The sequence below is a fragment of the Amblyraja radiata genome, chromosome 4, assembly GCF_010909765.2.
Source record: "Amblyraja radiata isolate CabotCenter1 chromosome 4, sAmbRad1.1.pri, whole genome shotgun sequence".
Classification (NCBI taxonomy): Eukaryota; Metazoa; Chordata; class Chondrichthyes; order Rajiformes; family Rajidae; genus Amblyraja; species Amblyraja radiata.
Genome location: NC_045959.1, coordinates 17,099,361 through 17,120,501, shown reverse-complemented (window position 1 = coordinate 17,120,501; position 21,141 = coordinate 17,099,361). Strand labels below are relative to the sequence as shown.

Genomic DNA, 21,141 nt, shown 5'->3' with positions numbered 1-21,141 from the left:
TCATAACTACATGAATCCTGAAGTAACAATCATAAACCTGTTCACACTCTATAGCAAATATATTGCCAGAGTAAGCAGTGTGGGATTTCAAAGGCCTACCACATATCCGGGATCACCCACATCTCCTGAGAATCCTGAATCTCCAGAGAATCCCTGTCACATTTGGAGGTTAAAAGAAAAAAAAGTTAGCAATTCAGTGACACGGGAACATTTAAAAAAATGAGGACAAATGAAGCCGTTGGTGTGCAAAGCTTATCCCTGTAAATATCTTCACTGCTAATACCTGATTTAAATCTACAACTATATATTTTTTAAACAGAGTTGAAACCAGCAATGGCTGCCTCGCCAACAGTCTGTCTGTCCCTTCCTTCTTTTGTTGCTTGTTTATATGTGTTAAATGTATGTTTTAGTGTTATTTAGCTTGTTTTATGTGGGGAGGTGAGGGGGGACAACTTTTTCTAATCTCTTAGCTCGATGGAGATGTGATTTATTCCCGGGGGGGTGAGAGAAGGGGGGGGGGAGAAGGGGGGGAGAAGGGGGGGGGGAGAAGGGGGGGGAGAAGGGGGGAGGAGAAGGGGGGAGGAGAGGGGGGAGGAGAAGGGGGGAGGAGAAGGGGGGAGGAGAAGGGGGGAGAGAAGGGGGGAGAGAAGGGGGGAGGAGAAGGGGGGAGAGAAGGGGGGAAGAGAAGGGGGGAGAGAAGGCGTGGGAGAGAAGGCGTGGGAGAGAAGGGGGGAGAACGGGGAGAGAAGGGGTGGAGACACTTTTAAGAAGTATAATAACTTAACGGGCAATTTAACTGCCGGTCGGTTTTCCTTGGTCCTGAAAACTCCAATGAGCCAATCAAAATGCCCGGTCAACGAAGGAGATTGCCTACGGCTGCCCTCGACTGCCTGTAACTACATAGCGACTCCACTCCACTGCACTACGAGTTAAAAAGGACCATGCCGACCAAATTTTACTCGCGAGAAATGTTTCAACATACTGAAAATTTTTCAGCGACCTAGTTGAGGCCACAAGTATTCGGGAACTTCCCTCGAGCGTGAAGGAGAGTTCCGGTGACCTCATAGAACCTCCTAGGACCTAGGTATGTTACAATACTTACCTTCAGCAGCGCTGCAGTTCTGCCACTGGCCGTGTGCGATTTTGGCGCGTTTGAGGGGGGGGGGGGGGGGGGTGCGGGGTTAAAAGGCGGTTTTCTCCTACCTTGTCCTGGTTTATATTTTGTCGGAGTGCAAGCTTTTGCTGAAGAATTGTTCCGACGGCCGTTCTGTGTCTTTTTTTTTAATCGCCCGACAAGTTCAGCGCTGGAGTCATTTTAAAATCATACAACAGGGACGGATTTCACGTAGGTGACAGGTAAAAGAAAGCTGTTTATTTTTATGTATAAAAGTGTTTCTTAAGATGCCTTGAGTTCACATTTTAAGTTGCGAAACGGTGATTTAGTCCCCATACGAACCGGCAGTATTTTTCATGCCGATATGGGAGTCTGAATCACCGCAAACCGCAACGTTCCAAATGATCGCGTTCCAGAAAAACCCACTCGCAAGTTGATTTAAATGGCCATTAATTTGCAGGCATTAAACATTAAATTCCTTCCATTTGGCCTATAAATCCATGACACTGAGATTTAAAAATTATGTTAAATTGTGAATTCTTGTGTGAATGTTATTTGGACACTTAGGCTATTTAAAAATGTTAATCTATTCTTAAGAAATTGATAGATGTTTAGATCTAGTAATTTAATTTTTTAATTAGCTACAATTAGGTAACTAACTAATGATATGCTTTAATTTCAAGTCATCTAAGTAAGATTGTTTCATATTTGTTTCAGAATGCTTCATTCTATAATAACTGAAAATTTCTGTCAGTTCTCTTAATTTTTAAGAAAGTTATGGCCATTTGACTGTCCTCGATCACAGCTTTTGTGTTCAGTCAATGGAAAAGCAATAGGGAACAAGGTGCTAATTTCCGAGTATGAAAATGGCCATAACCTTTTTAATACTGAAGATATGAAAGTGAATTAGGTGTCAAATTAAACTTATTTTTATGCTTTATCTGATGGGATAAATTACAGACTTGATTTTTTAAATCTCAAAATGTTGTAACATTGCTACTAGGACCACGTGTCGACCATGCGAGTTTGAAAGTCGAAGAAAGGAAAAAGGAGGAGGAGCCCGATGGCTGGGGGATGGGAGGAGACAGCAGGAGGGCTGAGGAAGGGGAGGAGACAGCAAGGACTAACAAAATTGGGAGAATTCAATGTTCATGCCCCCAGGATGCAGACTCCCCAAGCGGAATATGAGGTGCTGTTCCTCCAATTTCCGGTGTTGCTCGCTCTGGCCATGGAGGAGACCCCGGACAGAGAGGTCGGATACGGAGTGGGAGGGGGAGTTGAAGTGCTGAGCCACCGGGAGGTCAGGTTGGTTATTGCGGACCGAGCGGAGGTGTTTGGCGAAACGATCGCCCAACCTCCGCTTGGTCTCACCGATATAGATCTGCTGACATCTAGAGCAGCGGATGCAATAGATGAGGTTGGAGATGATGCAGGTAAACCTCTGTTGCACCTGGAACGACTGCTTGGGTCTAAGGTTAAGGGAATTCAGTATGTTGCTCTATACTCTATTGAGCTTCTACAGGTATACGGCAGAGAGCATACCGGTTACATCAATGACCTGGTTCAGTAACCTATACACCCAGGAATTAAGGATGCTTCAGAAAGCAGTGGACATTGCCTGGTCTAGCACAGGTACTGAGCTCCTGCCACTGAAGAGAATTAGGGAGCACTGATTCATAAAACCATCTAATATCAAAGACCCACATCACCCTGACCACACTTACATCTTGCTTTTCCATTGGGAAGAAAGGTCAGGAGCCTGAAAACAATTACCTCCAGGTCCAATAACAGCTGTTACTTAACAACTATCGGGCTCTTGAACACTGCACAACACTAACCACAACCGTACCACAGCAACTATAATCTACTCGGGTCTCTGTTTTGCTTGCATTATTATAATGAAATGTTTAGGATGTAACATGTTGAGTAATAATTCCTTGGATGAATAGGGTTAAAGGGACAGCATGGAACACAGAGAGCAACTAGAGAATGGCTACGGAGCTACAGTGGATTCTAGCCAAACAATGGGAGCATTCAGTAGCAACCTTGAGTGAACATTCTGTAGCAACCTTGAGTAATTATATTTCGCAGACAGATGCGTTTTGATGTATTTACCATGAATTACTGTGACATCTCGCTGATAAGGAAAGTGTATAGCAGCACAGCCTGGGTGGTGCTCAGTGGTTGGGACTTTGCCCTCGGGCTGGGTCGCGACCAGTGCCAAGAGAAACTACAAGCCGTGCTGTGTACGGAGGAGCCGCCTGCCACTGACTAGGGTTCCACTCAGCATTGTTCACTATAAGCTTGCATAGATTAATACCTCGTTTATGTGCTCTCAAATTCCCAAACCAAATAGTCGCAGTCTCATCACCTAGAGTTAGTGTTACTTGTTGCATAACAATTATGAACTTTTTTGTGCTATTTCTGATCTGGCTACCGAGTGTTACTGATTATTAAGTTATTATATATTTATGCATGTTATTGCGTTAATGGGTGTGTAAAACTGCAGAAAGCGGGAATTTCGTTGTTCAGTTGCCATTGCACGTTACAATTAAACACTACCAACTCTTAATTGATCTGGTCTTATCCAGCAGCAGTTGTTTAAAGCAATAATATGTATCGATTTCCTCCATGTGGGTAACATTTGGTACACTGTTCAAAAAGGCCAGTGATGTGTTGGCAATCACCTTTAATCCTGGAATGCCTTGCGCTCCTAGTGGACCTGGGTCACCTGGAGAGCCCTATTGTGAACAAGTATAGTTAGCATCGTCTTGCAAACAAATTCACCAGTGACTTGAGTCTGTAGATTATTTTTAATAGATAATATTCTTGTGTTTATTATGCTAAACTAATGATTTTTTGAAGATTCACTTACCATTTCACCAGAAGAACCTCCACTGCCTTCTTCACCCGATCCTCCTATTTCACCCTTAAAATGAACTTTAAAATATCACTATACTATTCATTATAAACCCTGCTGCTCTCTTAATAATAAGTCCTTGTTAATGTGAGATTGACATAATTGATTACATTTACTGAGATACTTACAATCTCACCCTTGACTCCTGGCTCCCCTCGTGTGCCCATATATCCGACAGCCCCCTGTAAGGCAAATAAGCAAAGATAGACACAATGTTGGAGTAACTCAGCGGGACAGGCAAGCATATCTGTAGAGAAGGAATGAGTGATGGTACTGGTCGAGACCCTTCTTCAGACTGAGTAAATAAGTAAAATAAGTAAAACTATTATCTCACTTTTTGATGTCTCATCATATGATTTATGCTGTCAACATGTAAAACAGAACACATTTTCATCAACCAAAACTTATCTGAAGGACTTCAAGATAATGAAAGCCATTTCAATTGACCACCAGAATATCTTTTGATATCAATGGTAGAAGAATTTCAAGTGTTTTTAAAATGAGGATTTCACTGGCAAATCCTGCACTGCAGGGTAAAATTTGAAATTAACCTCCAAATCCCATAGGAACCGAATTATTCTCTTCAATGAATTAAACCTCAGGAATTTGAAAGGTCATTTTTTTCACTTTGTCCTTTATGTTACATGCTTTCTCAAATAACCCGCACTCTTGGTGACTGCTCCCATGTCACTGGCAATACCTATAGGAGTTCCCAATGAGTACGACCACTGAGGTTTTTCCACCTCTGTGCAGGACTTTCTGACAGTATGACTCCATGACTTAAAGGCCTGCGCTATTGGGAGAGAGCGGGCAAGCTAGGATTTCATTCCTTGGAATGCAGAAGGCTGAGGGGTGATCTTATGGAGGTGTATAATGTACTCATTCTCTCAGGAAAAAATATAGGATCAATGCACAGAATCTTTTTCCCAGGGCATAGGAATTAAGAACTGGCATAGGTTTGAGATGAGGAGGAAAATATTTAATAGGAACTTGAGGAGCAGCTTTTTCACTCAGTGGGTGTGGGGTAAACGCAATGAATTGTCAGAGGAAGTAGTTGAGGCAAGTAAAATACCAACACTTCAAAAACATTTGGACAGGTACGTGGATAGGAAAGGATGAGTGGGATACGGGCCAAATGCAGGCAAATGGAAATAGATTAGATGAGGCGTCTTGGTTGGCATAGACAAGTTGGGCTAATGGGCCCGTTCATGTGCTGTATGACTATGACATGACTATGTACAGATATAGGCCTTAAATCAGTGTCTTGATTCTGTTCGACTGTTCAAAGAGATCAGAGCTATAGCAGGTCAGTATCGTGCAAGTTCAAGGGCAAGTCCTGACTCCCGCAGAATGTTTCCCTCTTCTGTCGCAAGATATTTTGTACATTTGAGGAATTTTGGACATTATAAATGCCTCCTCTTTGTCAATTTTCAAAGACCAATTATCAAAGAATAATATTGAAGTACATTTTACTTCGTTTGTATTTAAGAAGGAACTGCAGATGCTGGAAAATCGAAAGTAGACAAAAGTGCTGTAGAAACTCAGCGGGTGCAGCAGCATCTATGCAGCGAAGAAAATAGGCAACGTTTGGAGGAGCAGCACCTCATATTCTGCTTGGGCAGTCTGCACCCTAGCGACATAAACATTGAATTCTCCAATTTCCGGTACCCCTTGCTGTCTCCTCCCCTTCTCAGTTCTCCCTCAGCCCTCGGGCTCCTCCTCTTCCTTTTTCCTTTCTTCTCCCTACCCTACATCAGTCTGAAGAAGGGTTTCGGCCCAAAACGTTGCCTATTTCCATCGCTCCATAGATGCTGCTGCACCCGCTGAGTTTTTCTAGCACTTTTGTCTACCTTACTTTGTTTGTAGTTGTGAGTACAATCAACCCCCATCTTACATCCATTTGGAAATCCACCCTTACAGAATTCACAGATCACTCCTGAAAGATTTGAGATGCCGAATAATATACGCTCTTACAGCACTTGTGAAAAACAAGTAAATAAATAGTTTTTCTTTCAACTCCCATTTTCTGACTCATGCACATAAAACGTGGCTTGCAATTGTGGAAAATCACAATACTGATCATTCTCTATAAAAGCAACCTACCTTGAAAACATGGGGGTCACCTGTATAAATCGCTGTGGACATTTCATGCTTAATACTTTGCATTTATTTTATATCACAAACTGAGACATTTTTAATCGCTATTTTGTTATTTTTACCTGGTTATATAAACATATGTTATCCATATATTTTCTTTGCAGAAAAATGTTGGCCTCAGTAAAGCCAGCAGAAGCCTAATTAAATCTCCAAGAGTGGAATTCAAAGAAAGTCAAAGTGAATCATTTCCCAATGAATCATTGGAAAAGATGAATCAGAGCGTGATGTTCCCCGTAAATAATTCTGATCATACGGGAGGATTTAAGTATCTTTGCAATTAATTTGATTTCAGAGATTATTAAAATAAATATGAAAAAATCCTGCCTTTTTTTTAAGCCTTATCAATCACAAATGTTTATGATGGGTTAATTGGGACAATTTCTGCATATTGAGGAGTTATTTTGAACTTTGGTTGAAAGGTCTTCTACTTGTCACCCTTACTACAATTACCAAACTTACAATGACTTAATATCAGTCCGTCTGCACTCAAGAAGCATTGGGACATTGATAAATTATTAGATAAATTATTAGTACAATATTTTCTCAATACCTTTTGCCCTCGTTCTCCCAGAGCACCTGGTTCTCCGCGAAGACCAGGAAGACCCTATAATATGAAAGCAATTTTAATAGGATTTCCTGCAACATCAAGTACAAGCAAAGTTCAATTCCTATGGGCAGTGGGATGTACCATAGCGCCTGAGTAACCCGGATCTCCATGAGAACCTTCTTCACCCTCTTCTCCCTGGAAGGCATAAATGATAGAAGGATTGTCTTGTAACCGTGCAATCAAGATATTCAGCTTTTTACAACTTAATAAAAATTAACCACACTATATTTGTAGCCAATTTTGAGAATTCGATTTACTTCCCCCTTGTACTGTTTACTTAACTCCTCCCTGAATTACCCTAGGTTGTACACTTTTACTCTTTTTCATTCTGTTTCTACAATTCCTTTGTTTCAATGCTAAAAATACAATCTCCAAAAGCAAGGTAAAATATATTAAGGAACAATCCTAAACTGTTCCCTAATCAAATATGTATTTTACACATTACTCTAATGAAACAGATTCTGGTTTCCTTGTTGCACAACCACCAGCTTTGACAAATGAAGACAAAATGCAAACTATCAGAAACGTATTCCTTATAGCCTGGGGTCTCAGGAGGAGCCTTATCACAGATTGGTTTCAGATCAACTTGAGTAAGGATAAACTCGTACAACAGGGAAATAGGTGCTTTATCCCACTGACTATGTGCCAACCATCTAATGCTAACTTATTCTCAACTCATTTTATTATTCAACATTCCCATGAACTCCCCCTAGTTTCCACCACACAAAGGGCTAATTACATTGGCCTCTTAACTTATCAACCCAGACGTCTTTGGCAATTGGAAGGCAACCAGAAAATCAGAAGACCCACATTGTCACAAGTAGAACATGCAAACTCCACATAGACAGCAAAGGTTGGAATTGAACATAGGTCATTGGAGCTGTGAGGCAGCAGCTCTGCTAGCTGTACCACTGCGTATCTTATATTCCACAAACACTGCAGAGTTTATATACATATGTAAACAGAGTGTTTCAAAGGTTTCAAAGGTATTTTATTGTCACGTACCAATTAAGGTACTGATCTGAGAATTACCATACAGTCAAACGGAAAAAAAAAGCAACAAGACACATTTGTCACTGTGATGGAAGGCAAAAAAAGTCCAAGCTTCTTCCTCTTTGCTATTCTTGCTATTGAAGGAGTGCAGCGTAGGTTTACAAGGTTAATTCCCGGGATGGCGGGACTGTCATATGCTGAGAGAATGGAGCAGCTGGGCTTGTACACTCTAGAGTTTAGAAGGATGAGACGGGGTCTCATTTAAACATATAAGATTGCTAAGGGTTTGGACACGCTAGAGGCAGGAAACATGCTCCCGATGTTGGGGGAGTCCAGAACCAGGGGCCACAGTATAAGAATAAGGAGCAAGCCATTTAGAACGGAGACGAGGAAACACTTTTTTACACAGAGAGTGGTGGATCTGTGGAATTCTCTGCCACAGAAGGTAGTTGAGGCCAGTTCATTGGCTATATTTAAGAGGGAGTTATATGTGGCCCTTGTGGCTAAAGGGATCAGGGGGTATGGAGAGAAGGGATACTGAGTTGGATGATCAGCCATAATCATATTGAATGGCGGTGCAGGCTCGAAGGGCCGAATGGCCTACTCCTGCACCTATTTTCTATGTTTCTATGACAGACTGTTGGCAAGGCAGCCATTGCTGGCGCCACCTGGTGGAATGTAATAATCCAATGGTAGTTTCCTTTATGAACAATTAAAGGTAATATCGAGCTTTACATTAAGAAAAACTATAGAAATTAAGATCACAATTGCTAAAATCAGCCACCCAATTCTCCGCGGTTTTCCATCAGAGCTGAAGAATGCAGCCGAAATAACATGTCTCAGTCTTTGCTGTAAATGGTCTCTTCCTGCTGGAGGATACTTATTTAGGATCCTAATTGTAACTTACCCTTAGTCCTGGATCACCTCTCCTTCCTTGGGCACCCTTAAAACCTTGATAGCCCTACAACACATAAATCATTTCATTTTAAATCCTATTGAAAATATGAATGAAAAATCATGTACTTCATAAATCGGTGCCAAAAATCTAGTCAGACAACTTTTTCTGCTTAATCCTATAAAAATAAATTGGAATCACACCATCAGTGCTTTTACTACACTTTTAACATCCACTTTATTTGGAATATTGTTAAAATTTGGAATCTACTGCCAAAAAAGATGTGATTCAGGGAATCTACTAGGGAGGGATTCATGAGTATTCAAGAGTGGTTCATTTTGTACATTGCATGTCCACTGCTAAGGGTGGTGGGTGGGGGGGGGGGGACCAGGGGTCAGGGTAGGGGGTAAATTGTGGGGGCATGTTCCATGGAATATCTAATGGTTGCCTGCTAAACTAACTGGATCTAGATGTTGAGGACCGACCAAGCTGACCCGATAGTGCCTGAGAGGAAGAGTAGGCCTCGGGTTGTGGATCCTGAAGCCCTGCCCCAGGACCACCTTGAAGGCCATTCGACAGCTCGCCACTGTCAAAGGCCTTGATAATCAAAGCATTAAAAATAACTGTCTAAATATATTTTTAAAGTGTTTAAAAGTACTTGCAAACTATAAAAAATGATTAAATATAACCAGACAATGTAAATTTTTTTTTTTAAATCATTTTAAACTCAAACTTGCAACACTGGGACCTGAATGATGAATCCAAGTACAGAGTAAGCAATTCAATGCACTGGCATCTGAGGGAGAGATAGACAGCCCCTGAAATTGAATGTTTTCTTATTGGCAAAGCTTGGATTAGTCAGTGAGGATAGTACAGTGTGACACATCTATCCAGTTGTTGGGAAATGTGTTAATGTGTTACAAGCCATGCATACTATTGAGCAAAACACATTACAAGCTGGGGTGAAGCACTTGAGTCTTGCAGGATGAACTTGTTTCCAAATCAGCATTTGTGGCCTGCTCCACCTATTGAATGGGGCCCAAGCGACTTATTTTCCCCATTGTAACAGGGTATAAGTAAATGTTCCAAGCTCATAATGATTTAGAACCTACCTTCCTTCCCCGAGTTCCAGGAAATCCATGATTGCCTTTATCACCTGGGTAAACCTGTAACAATTATGTTTACCTCAGTACCTTTACATTCATGAAAACGGAATGCAAAAACATGTATGCACAAGATGAATGAATGAATGAATAAGTTTATTGGCCAAGTATTCACATACAAGGAATTTAGGAATGACACATTAAACATTAATAATAAAACATTATTGTATAGACATGTGAATTAAGTAAAATACCAGAGCAAAAGGAGGCTACAGATTTTTGGTTAGAGCTACTACTCGTGGATAAAAACTGTTTTTATGTCTGGCTGTGGCAGCTTTAACAGTCCGGAGTCGCCTTCCAGAGGAAAGTGATTCAAAGAGTTTGTGGCCAGGGTGAGAGGGGTCAAAGATGATCTTACCCGCTCGCTTCCTGGCCCTTGCAGTGTACAGTTCATCAATGGAGGGAAGGTTGCAGCCAATAACCTTCTCAGCTGATCGGATGATTCGCTGCAGCCTCCAGATGTCATGCTTGGTGGCTGAGCCAAACCAGACCATGATGGAGAAGGTGAGGACAGACTCTACGATGGCCGTATAGAATTGGACCATCATTGCCTGTGGCAGATTGTGCTTCCTCAGCTGCCGCAGGAAGTACATCCTCTGTTGTGCCTTTTTGACTGTGGAGTCGATGGTAGCCCCCATTTAAGGTCCTTGGAGATGATGGCTCCCAGGAGCTTAAAAGACTCCACAGATGTGACTGTGGTGTTGTTGATGGTGAGTGGGGTGAGGGGAGGGGGAGCTCTCCTAAAGTCTGCAATCAATTCCACTGCCATAAGAGCATTGAGCTCCAGGTTGTTGCGATGGCACCAGGCCGCCAGCTATGTCACTTCCTGTCGGCAGATTCCTCCCCATCCTGGATCAGTCCAATCAGGGTTGTGTCATCCGCAAAGTTGAGAAACTTGACAGAGGAGTCAATGGAGGTGCAGTCATTGGTGCAGGTAGAGGATAGGAGAGGGGAGAGTACGCAGCCTTGCGGTGCTCCTATGCTGAGGGTTTGTGGGTCCAAGCTTTCCCAGCCTCACATGCTGCTTCCTGTCTGTCAGGAAGCTGGTGATCCACCGACAGAGGGGTTCAGGCACTTCAGAAAGTTTGGAGTGTAGTAGCTCTGGCACAATGGTGTTGAATGCAGAGCTAAAATCAACAAACAAAATCCTCGCATAGGTCCCCTGGTAGTCTAGGTGCTGGAGGATGAAGTGCAGGCCCAGGTTGACTGTGTCATCCACAGATCTATTGGCCTGATATGCAAACTGCAGAGGGTCCAGCAGGAGGTTTGTGATATTTTTCAGCTTGGCCAGCACAAGCCTTTCTAATGGTTATTAGAATATAAAACAGCACAGGAATAGGCCCTTCAGCTTAGAGGCTTGATCGACTACGAGACCAAATTAAACTAATCCCATTGGCCTGAACATGGACTAAATCCCTCCTTTCCCTGCCCGACCATGGGCTTGTTTAAATGTGTGTTAAACCTTGCTATCATATCTGCCAAATCACCATGGATCCCATGTACCTTACTCTCCTATATCAGTTGACACAATGCTGCAAGCTATTAATTGCTTTACTAAGGTTATTCTTGGAAAATGTTCTTGAAATGGGAGAGACTTACCTCTGGCCCAAAGAATCCCAAGAAATCAACCACAGAAGATACACAGTCACATTCCATCGTGCCTCCTATCCCAGATCTTCCGCACTTCATAAATGAAAGTTCAAAAGAAAAATAATGTAACCATTTTTAGTTTGCAACCAAAAATCTCAATTTTACTAGCCCCTTGAAAAAGTAATTTCTCGCAGAAGGAAGTTCAGTGCAAAAAGAGAGCCATTCACCTTAAAAAGAGAGTCATTCAAGAGAGATTAGAATGTATTGTGCCCTATCAGTTTTCCCCCACAAAATGTAAAAGCGGCTAGCCCAATTAATAATTTTAAATCTGAGAAAAATTGATTTTTGATGCACATGAGCATAAAAGGGATGTGAAACACAGGTGGGTGCGTGGAGGGTCCACAGGCAGAATCACCAACATTTTAGTTCAGACTGAAAAGGCTGACGATGGATGGGGCCTATCCTAGACATGACTTATTGTGTCTGCCAGGTGATTCTGATGTGGACAATGTTCTGGAGCCAGCCTGTGTTGGGAGAACTAAACAGAAAAACGGGAGTTCTATATGGACATCAGGGCCGGATTTAGATGAAGAGAGGCCCTAGGCTATTCCACTTGTGAGGCTCCTCCCAATCCACCACCCCCACGACGAGAGGAAGATGGAAGAGTCCACCAGATTGACACCGATGTGCAGCCGAGTGTGGCCAATGGGCTGGAAAGCTGCGCTTTTTGTTTATTGCCAGTGCTAGTGTCGAGTTATCGGCTTAAAACACTATTATTCTGAAATGGAGGGCAAGGAAAATTACTGAAGTGTTGTTTAGAGACTACAGTGCGTTGTGACAGCAAATGTAAGAAAGGCCTATGACAGTGTCAAAAATATTATACACCAGGCCCATACGAAGCTTTTCAAAAAGGAGGTGTGGCATGGCAGGATTACAAATATTTGATGTGAAATAAGTGCACACAGCGCATATCACAAGCTTGAAGCTCAAAGACCCTTGCTACTGGGGTCCAGGACCCTCTTAAGGGCCCTGGAAGCTGGGGTTTTAGATGCTCACTGGTGCATTCTGAGCCTTATTTTGGAGCAATTTCTGCACCACATTTATGACCAATATTTCAGAAATAGTTTTCGTTGCGTCAAGAGTAATGAGTGGTTGGAATGGGATGATTGGCATCATTGTTGTATACACTTTTTTTTAAATCAAGAATTGAAGCTGTCCTTGTTTTAATAATCAAATTGTACTGTAAAATGTTGTGTAAAATGTTATAAAGGAACATGCAAACACTGCAAAAAAAAAAAACTGTGAGTTTTTGCAGTAAATAAAACCTTTTTTTAGAAAATATTTTGTGTGTTGATTTGATTGCCTGTTACTGTTCAACTGTGTTAGTGTGTGCACATTAAACATATGATGCAAAATGAAAGTCGCAAACTATGTAATACATATTTTTCAGTATTGTTATCAAGGAAAAGAAAGCAGTTCCAATTGTGTGATATTATTCATATGGAGGAGAAAATATAATTGCTCTAAAACCTACCTTAATTTTGCAATCTCACTAAAGATAATCTCCCTTTCCCACCCCCCTCCTTCCTCCTCACTCTCCCTCCACCTCTCTCCCTCCTCCCTCTCCCCTTCCCCTCTCTCTCTCTCCCTCTCTCTCTCTCCCCCCTCTCTCTCTCCCCCTCCCCTCCCTCTCTGTCTCAACCACCCCTTTCCCCTTCTCACATCTCCCCCTCTCTATCCCTCCCTCCCCCTCACTCACCCTCCCACTCAGCGAGGCTCCGACTCTGCGCCGCAGACTCCCCCGGCCCTAAGAAACGGGCACTCCTGCAAAGCAATATTCCACTACTTACCTGGAGTAGACACGAGGCATCGAGGTGATTGTGTGGACTGCAAATGGAGATCTGAACCCGCCCAGGCCCACTGCGCACGCGCGGAGAGACAGCGTCATTTTGCCTCGGTACTTCGTCACTGGCTTCCCCCAACTGCGCTATTTTTTTCCCCAAAATTTCCACCGGGCCCAAACCAGAATTTGGAATAATTTCCGTCAAAGTGGAAACGCTGATAGCGCTCAAATTTTTTTTTCTCAGGATGTTTTTTACTCTGGGGAAAAAAACACCTTGGCCGGAGGCCCCCTAGATTTTGAAGCCCTATGCTACAACCTATGAGGCCTCTAGGTAAATCCGGCCCTGCCGAGGCCCCCCTAGATCTCGAGGCCCTAAGCTTAAGCTTGTGAAGCTTATACGTAAATCCGGCCCTGATGGACATCCTCTCAGAGGATGAAAACAGGGCCTTTGACCCTCAGAGGTCGCGTTGACCAACAATCTCCCATTTACATGAATCCTTAATGAATCCATTAATTCTTCCATATTATCATCAACTTCCCCCACATTCTACCACTCCCTACAGACCCGGGGCAATTGACAGCGGACAATTTACCCACCAACCTTCACATCTCTGGGATGTGGGAAGAAACCCAAACATCGGGTTCTTTCCAAATATTGGGTTGTTCCCTAACTCAGGACTTGACCTTTGTGATCAGATGCCTGGTTTAAAAAACTCATGAGGACAATGCAGGTTCACATCATGACCTTAAACAAGAAGTGAACGTAAATCACAGTGAATTTTTTTTTTAATTTGAAGAGTTTGCAGATTCATGATTGGGCAGAGGGAATATGCCCATCGATGGTGAACTCTGTGAGGGTTGTACTTACAGCACCAGGTAGCTCACAGCAGGTTACATCAGCTGCCTTGCCGGCATTGCTATAGATTTTGAACTGTTGCACATCCACCTGAGTTGTAAAAGAAGTAGTCAGATGAATCTGAAGAGAAGCATACACTCACATTTCTAGTTTTCCTTACATAAAAGAAAGTCACTCGGCCTTCCAGTCTATGCCAGCTCACAGAACACCCCATTCCCTAATTTATTATCTCTTTAACCTCCTCATCCACATCCCTGTCAACGTCCACCAGATTTTACTGCACACCTATAGAGTAGCGGCAATTTACAGTGGTCAACTAACCTGCCAATCCACACACCTCTAGAACATGGGAGGAAATCACAGCACCAAAATGAAACTCAGTCACATGGAGAACATGCAAACTCCACATAGACAGAATGCATGATCAGGATTGAACCTGGTTGCTGGAGCAGTGAATCAGCAGTTCTAACAGCTGCACCACTGTACACATGTACAAAGATGACAAAAACTGGTTTGGCTTAACACTCTGAATGACAAGCAGTGAACAGATCAACTTTCCAGCATTTCCCTTGATAACTAACATTTCTGTAGATGACTAATATGTTGTATAACCACAGAATAATCAAACTATTTCAGCCATTTGAACTAAATGAGTTACAAATAGTTAAATATTTTGCAACTTTACCTGTATATTATTGACATATAAAGAGGGAATTTTACTAACATTACGTATCTGCTCCTCTCCCCATAAAGAATTGACTGCAACATCCCCCAATGCCTTTGAGCTGCCTTCTCATTTCCACAAGAAGTAAAGAAAGTTAAACAAATTCCACTTCCTACAAATCCCCCCTGTCAAAACATCCCAACACTGAAAAGTAAAAAGGTAATTAATTCAAGCATCATCAAGATATTAACTTTAGATTTAAAGCCCCAGAACATGGGCAATTATTAACACGGTCCCACTTACAGATATTGCAGATTCAAACAACAATAATTAAATTTGTTTTACTTATGCGAAGTTCTGTGGGATGAAGAATTAATGACAGCAACTGGAATGTCGTGGAATAATATGTGCTTACAGGAAGTATTGCATCACTCTTCGCTTCTTTAACAATAGCAGTAACTCCATCCATGGCAATGGTGCCGTACAGTTGAATGGGAGCCGTGCCAACCTGCTGGCAATCAACAAATAAAGTCAACTGGGTCCTTGTGGCCCCAAATGAGAGCTTGTGCCAGGCCTGGTTAAACAGCTGGCCCACATTCTCAAAGGTGGTGATCTCTTCTCCCACTGCTGTTACGATGTAGACTTCAACAGCATTGGTCTCACCGTACAGACGAAGTCGGAACTGTTCAGTGCCATATCTATCCGTTATCTCCCACAGATTCCACACTATCCTGGGAGTGTTTTCTCTCATTCTAAAAGTTGTGACTATGGAGAACTCTTCAGGGAATCCAAATCGGTGCACAAGTCTGTAAGGATCACAAAAATATATATATTTTTTTTTTTAAAGCAGTGTAATTATGAGGAAACCTTTTAAAAATGAAGTGACATGGCTTTCATGCTTGACTCTAATTTTACTCATCATTTGTGTAATAATGTGCAGAGTGACAGGATACAAGTTTAACCAAAACAATGTCATGCCTGAAGAAGTGTTCCAAACTGAAACATCATCTGTCCATTTCCCTTCTCAAATGTTACCTGTCCCGCTGAGTTCCTTAACAGTTTATTTTTTGCTCAGTAGAGTAGGAATTGGTCTTTCCCCACAATTGTTAATCAAGTGTTGAAGAGTGGCGCTCACATTGTATCCTCTTCAGGGAAGATAATGAACATTAGGAGGGCGATATTGCAAGTGGCAGATAATGAGAACCTCTTTAACTCTATTTCCAGTACAGGCTCTATCTCAATGACTTTCAGTTATTGGCAAGGTAAACATACATCACCTTCGGGAGAAAAGAGGAACAATTGCAGGGATTGTCTGCCAAGGATTGTTTTTACACAACACGGGCAGGTGAGATTATTTTATCTTGGCATCATGTTTGGCACATACACTGTGAGCTGAAGGATCTGTTCCTATGCTGTATTTTCTGTATTCTAACCGTACTTTGTTCAAGAGCGGAACTCGCTATCAGAACATGGAGGGGACGGGGGGGACACACACAATGTTTTGGCGGCCATGCGCGCATGCGCACACTCACACACATAAAACACGCGCGCGCGAGGCTTCGGAGGCTCCATCCAGCGCTAAATGCAGCTCAACTCTGCCTGTCTCACCGGGTTAACTACAGCCCTGTCTGGACTGGTGGGATACCAGTGCTGCTTCTCCACGCTGGCCATATTTCCCGCAAGCCCAGGAAGCTCACCTGGCGGGACAGGCAGAGTTAGCTGGGTTTAGCGCTGTTTCTCTGCGCTGGCCCGTCTGACTGCTGACCAAAGATCCTATAGCGGAGGATCTTTGCTGCCGACCTCTCTGGCCACTCGCGGGGGTGTACTCGGGAGGGGACAGGACAGCGCCAGAGACCCGGCCGGGATCATCCTGGCTGCGGATGAAGCGCAGGTCTGTGCCACGTCTCCCTCCTCCAATCACCGGATTTTAAAATCCGGATTACAAAAACTTGGGGGGGATGTCCCCCACCTCTCAAAACATGGAGGGGACGTGTCCCCTCTGACCCCCCCCCCCCCCAGGTTTTCCGCCCCTGTGTGAAGTGAACCCAAGAGGGCGCTTACATTCAGGTAATTATATAAAGAAAGTTGCTGCAGTGGCAGCATGAAAATTATTGGATTGTTGTATAAGTCAATTTGCTTCACAGTTTTCTTAAGGGAAGGAAATCTTTAGAATTTACCCTGTCTGGCTTGTAGGTGAATCCAGCCCCCGCAATGTGATTAATTATCAACTGTCTCCTCAGTTTGGGGATAATTTGGAACAGACAATAGATGTTGGCATTGCCAAAGACATCTACAACTTATGAACAAATAAATAACAAAATAATTGATTTGGATTGCATTCCGAAATCAAACATATTAAAACAAAATTAGACATCAAATTATCTCTGTATTCTTTGTTTCAACCCAGGAGCATCAAGGGCAAAGGAGACAAAGGAGCAGAAATCAGTGACTCCTTAGAGGCAGACCTTACGCTCCTAGTCTGTGGCCAACTATGCCTTGGGTTCTGCACTCAACATGCACCTATTGGGTTTTGCCACTATCTCTGCCACCCAGCTTGCTTGGATGGTAAGGGAATTGCCTTCAGTGTTATCCTCAGAGTCAGTCACGATGAAGGACTGGTACACTGCAGCAGGACCTGAACAAGTGATGGACTCATGAAGATAAGCTTTACTCATTGTAACACAAGTCCAATTATTGTTTCCAAAGATATTGCTTGGTTACCAGCCAAAAGGTGTTGAAAGACTGCTTGGAGAAAATAAATGCAGCTTGAGACACCAGCTCAACAGGTGGAGTCAGCGGGATCTATCCAATTTAATAAAACTGTGCCCCTGCTGATCATTGGGTCGAATGACTGGTACATTGGGAACCTACAGATGGTCCTGCTCTTGCTGTGGGCAGGTTATAGAAACTGCTCAGTGATAGACAAATACCATCCAGCAGCTAAGAACAAGGTGGTGGAAGGGATGCCAATGGCTTGGAGTTAGGTATATTTTTGCAGAGGATTGAGGCCAGGGAAGAAGGGTGCAACGCCTTGGTGTGTTGGGACATTGGGAGTAGGATCTGGGAGGCGGCTACATTGGGGGATCAGAAATTAGTGGGTATTGGGGGAGTGGATTCTCAGTCTTCAATAAGGGACTTGCAGTGCAGGGGAAGTAATCCAGGGTGTTCCAAAAAACATAGCATCATGGGAGTCACCAGCAACAGTCACAGCTAGCACAATTTTTGACTAAGTTACTCACAATGCTGCAAAAGGATGATTAGGCAGTGAATATTATCACATTGCACGCCATTGATGTGGACGTCACATTGCGAACTGGTCAGGTTAAATTACAATGTACTGTATGTGAAACAACCTGGAAATGCTTTTTACCTCTTTTCACTACAGAATGAATTCATTTTCAATTAAGTTATGCCAGGGGAAATTAAAAAAAACAGGACTATGTGATTGAATTTTAAGGACATTGTTCTTTCATTTATACACGTGCAACATTCTGTGAACTTTGGAACATCACATGGTTATGAACTATGCTATAGAAAATTGAAGCTTTTTCCTCTCAATGCTGCCAGTCTCCAGTTCTTCCAGAATTAGTGTTCATCAGGGATATCTGACTCACATACTCTTTGCTGGAATAATAAAATGTTTCCCCTAAAGAAATTACAGATAATTGAACACTTAACACGTTTTGATGGAATCCAAACATTTTTATTAAAGACACATAACTTCTTGATTCAAATTCAGCTTCCAAGTGAATATGGAACTCATATCTTTGGCACTAACCTAATAATCCACGCCAATTTAATAAGGCCAGATGTTCTGAGAGAGAAAGAAATTGATGCAATGGGGCCATAAAAATGAAGCTCAAATAGTGAGCAGTTTAATCTGATTCTTGGGATTTGGTGCAGGAATAGTTATTATCCCAGTGCAGGAGGCATAATTGTGTAAAATCTCTTACCATGTTATCTGTGTTGGGATGTCGACCGTACAATTCTCCATCTGTGTAAAGTACCGTAACAGTAACTTTTGGAAGTGAAATGCTATGGATGTAATAGATCCATAGGAAAAACATCCACCAGTGTAAATTATTTTTTACATTTTAAAGAAGTAATGTGTACCGAAAATTAGATATTGGGAGGTGCATGGTGCATTGAATGTTATGTAGAGGGTGGTCTTTTTATTTGATAGTGGTGAGGATGAGAACATAGATTTTAGCAACAATTGTAGAATATATATCAGGCTGACCATTCCGTTTGGCATTACATACCTAGTTTCTCTCCTAAACTGCACTCCCGGCTGCAAACGATAGGCCATTAAGCCAGTTTGTGGTCCTTCCACTACGTGGACTCCAGCTGTGGTTGTTACCCTTAATGCTTCCAACATGTTAGTAACTGGAACACAGCAGAAGCATAATTAGCATTAGGCCTTTAGCTGTTTATCCACTCCATAAAGCGATACTCCAACCTAAGCATTGCCCATGGACAATTTCATCTCAGAAGGGTATCAGGCAGAAACTAGCCTAGCGATACAGCATCAAGGAAAAGTGACACAAACATTCTTCATATTTGCATTGGTCTTTATTTGCACATCGCTTATTCTTTGAGGATGGACAGATCGTTTTGGGTTGAAAGGACTAGAAATGTTTCACTTCCATTTTACTTTATTTTTAATATGGCAACCTATGGAACAACTCAATAATCTTCACTCTGCAGATGGTGCCTGGGCTGCTGGATATTTCCAGCATCTGCAGTAATAGGCTTTAGGGTAATAACCCATTACTGAAGGTTACAGGAACAATTGTTAAGAGCAGCAATCTCTGCTGACACAAAAACTATACTTTAAAAAAAGTCAAATCTTTTAGAACAGAGCATGTAAATTGTTAAAGAATGCAAGAGATTGCTTCAAAATCAATAATACAAATAATAAAACTAGGTTTGAAGATTCACAACCACGTAAAAAAGCCCTTGAGATTCAGGCATTTTGTACACTATTTGCCATCTGGTAATGTGTAGTGTATAATATGAAAAAATGATGAGTTGAGATCATACACCTATAAGGCAAGAACATCCTTAAATAGTATGTGTTAGATATACATTAAACCCCTTGGTAAATCTGTCTCTATCTGTCTCTCTCACTCTTCCATGGACTTTTTCCTAAGTCATCTTTATCCAGTAATGAATAATAAGGGCCCTGGGCAGGATCTCAAAGGTCGTGAGCAAGGCCATGAACAATATAAATTTAGATGTGCCAGGAGTTGACACTTAACGATAAAATATGAATGGAGGATACAGTGCACTGGTTTTATTAAAATTAGTACATTGTGTAGTTTACAATGCCGAGTTTTCTGAGCCTATGCATTTCTGTTATAAAGAAATCCAACATTGGAAGTTAACACTGGTTAGTTTCAATCTCAGTGCATTTTTTGCTAATTTAATAACACAGTTACAATGTTATGACATACAAAAGCAATTTTGTTAAAATTGAAATTTACAAGAAATGTGGTTTTGATTTTAAAATTGCTCAATATTTAACATTTTTGTGCAGTTATATCTCTCAATTTTCAATTTATTTTTGCATGGTCCACATATTTTTATGATGGATAATTGACATCATTAATAATTTAATTGATAAACATTAATTTTGTTTCTCTTTACACTGACTGGCCGAATATTTCCATAATTTTCAGTTTTTTGTGACTAACTCCTATAAATTCAAACACATCACAACACTAGGTGTGTTGAAACGTACAAAAAGCTCTGATTTGAAAACAAAATGTTTGACTTGTGCAATTATTGTAGTCCTCCACAATACCACTGTAAAAGGCGTGTCAGAGTTCTCAGATCTCCAGCCATAACGTTTAATGTTTTGGTTACCAATCTCAATTCATGCATCTTCCATGTTTAAAAATTATCAGTAGCAGTGAAAATGTTGAGGAATCTGAAAATAATAGCAGTTGCATTTACACTCCAATGCAGGATAAATGGCCGAGAACAGTGAACATAGAACAACACCACACAGGATAGGCCCTTCTGCCCATCATGTCTGCACGGACCATAATAACAATCTACCGAATCTCATCTGCTTGCACATCCCTCTACTGTTCATGTGCCTGTCTAAGTACCTATATTTGCTATTGTATCTGCTTCTACTGCCTCCCCTGGCAGTTCGTCTCAGACGCTTAAAAAAAAAGTCCCACATCTTCTTTAAATGTTTCCACTCTCACCTTAAACCTCTACTATTTGACATTAGGAAGGCCAGGTGATTGGTGGCTCCAGCACAAAATGGGAAATAACGTGGATGAGGGTAGAAACATCGGAGTCAGAGATCATTAGCAATGGTGAAGG

The 21,141-nt window shown here is 42.0% G+C and overlaps 1 protein-coding gene across 3 annotated transcripts in view; it reads right to left on the bottom strand.

Moving 5' to 3' along the window:
* The window catches only part of LOC116971859 (collagen alpha-1(IX) chain-like), a 55,196-nt gene that overhangs the window by 15,802 nt on the left and 18,253 nt on the right, over nucleotides 1-21,141 (bottom strand). For all 3 annotated transcript variants that reach the window (XM_033019019.1, XM_033019020.1, XM_033019021.1), the window contains exons 4-15: nucleotides 19,065-19,188; nucleotides 15,218-15,608; nucleotides 14,151-14,228; nucleotides 11,449-11,532; nucleotides 9,799-9,852; nucleotides 8,699-8,752; nucleotides 6,880-6,933; nucleotides 6,742-6,795; nucleotides 4,163-4,216; nucleotides 3,990-4,043; nucleotides 3,802-3,855; nucleotides 100-153 (exon numbers count right to left, since the gene is read on the bottom strand). In XM_033019019.1, coding sequence (XP_032874910.1) covers nucleotides 100-153; nucleotides 3,802-3,855; nucleotides 3,990-4,043; nucleotides 4,163-4,216; nucleotides 6,742-6,795; nucleotides 6,880-6,933; nucleotides 8,699-8,752; nucleotides 9,799-9,852; nucleotides 11,449-11,532; nucleotides 14,151-14,228; nucleotides 15,218-15,608; nucleotides 19,065-19,188 — 1,109 coding nt within the window. The remainder of the gene's footprint in view (nucleotides 1-99; nucleotides 154-3,801; nucleotides 3,856-3,989; nucleotides 4,044-4,162; nucleotides 4,217-6,741; nucleotides 6,796-6,879; nucleotides 6,934-8,698; nucleotides 8,753-9,798; nucleotides 9,853-11,448; nucleotides 11,533-14,150; nucleotides 14,229-15,217; nucleotides 15,609-19,064; nucleotides 19,189-21,141) is intronic.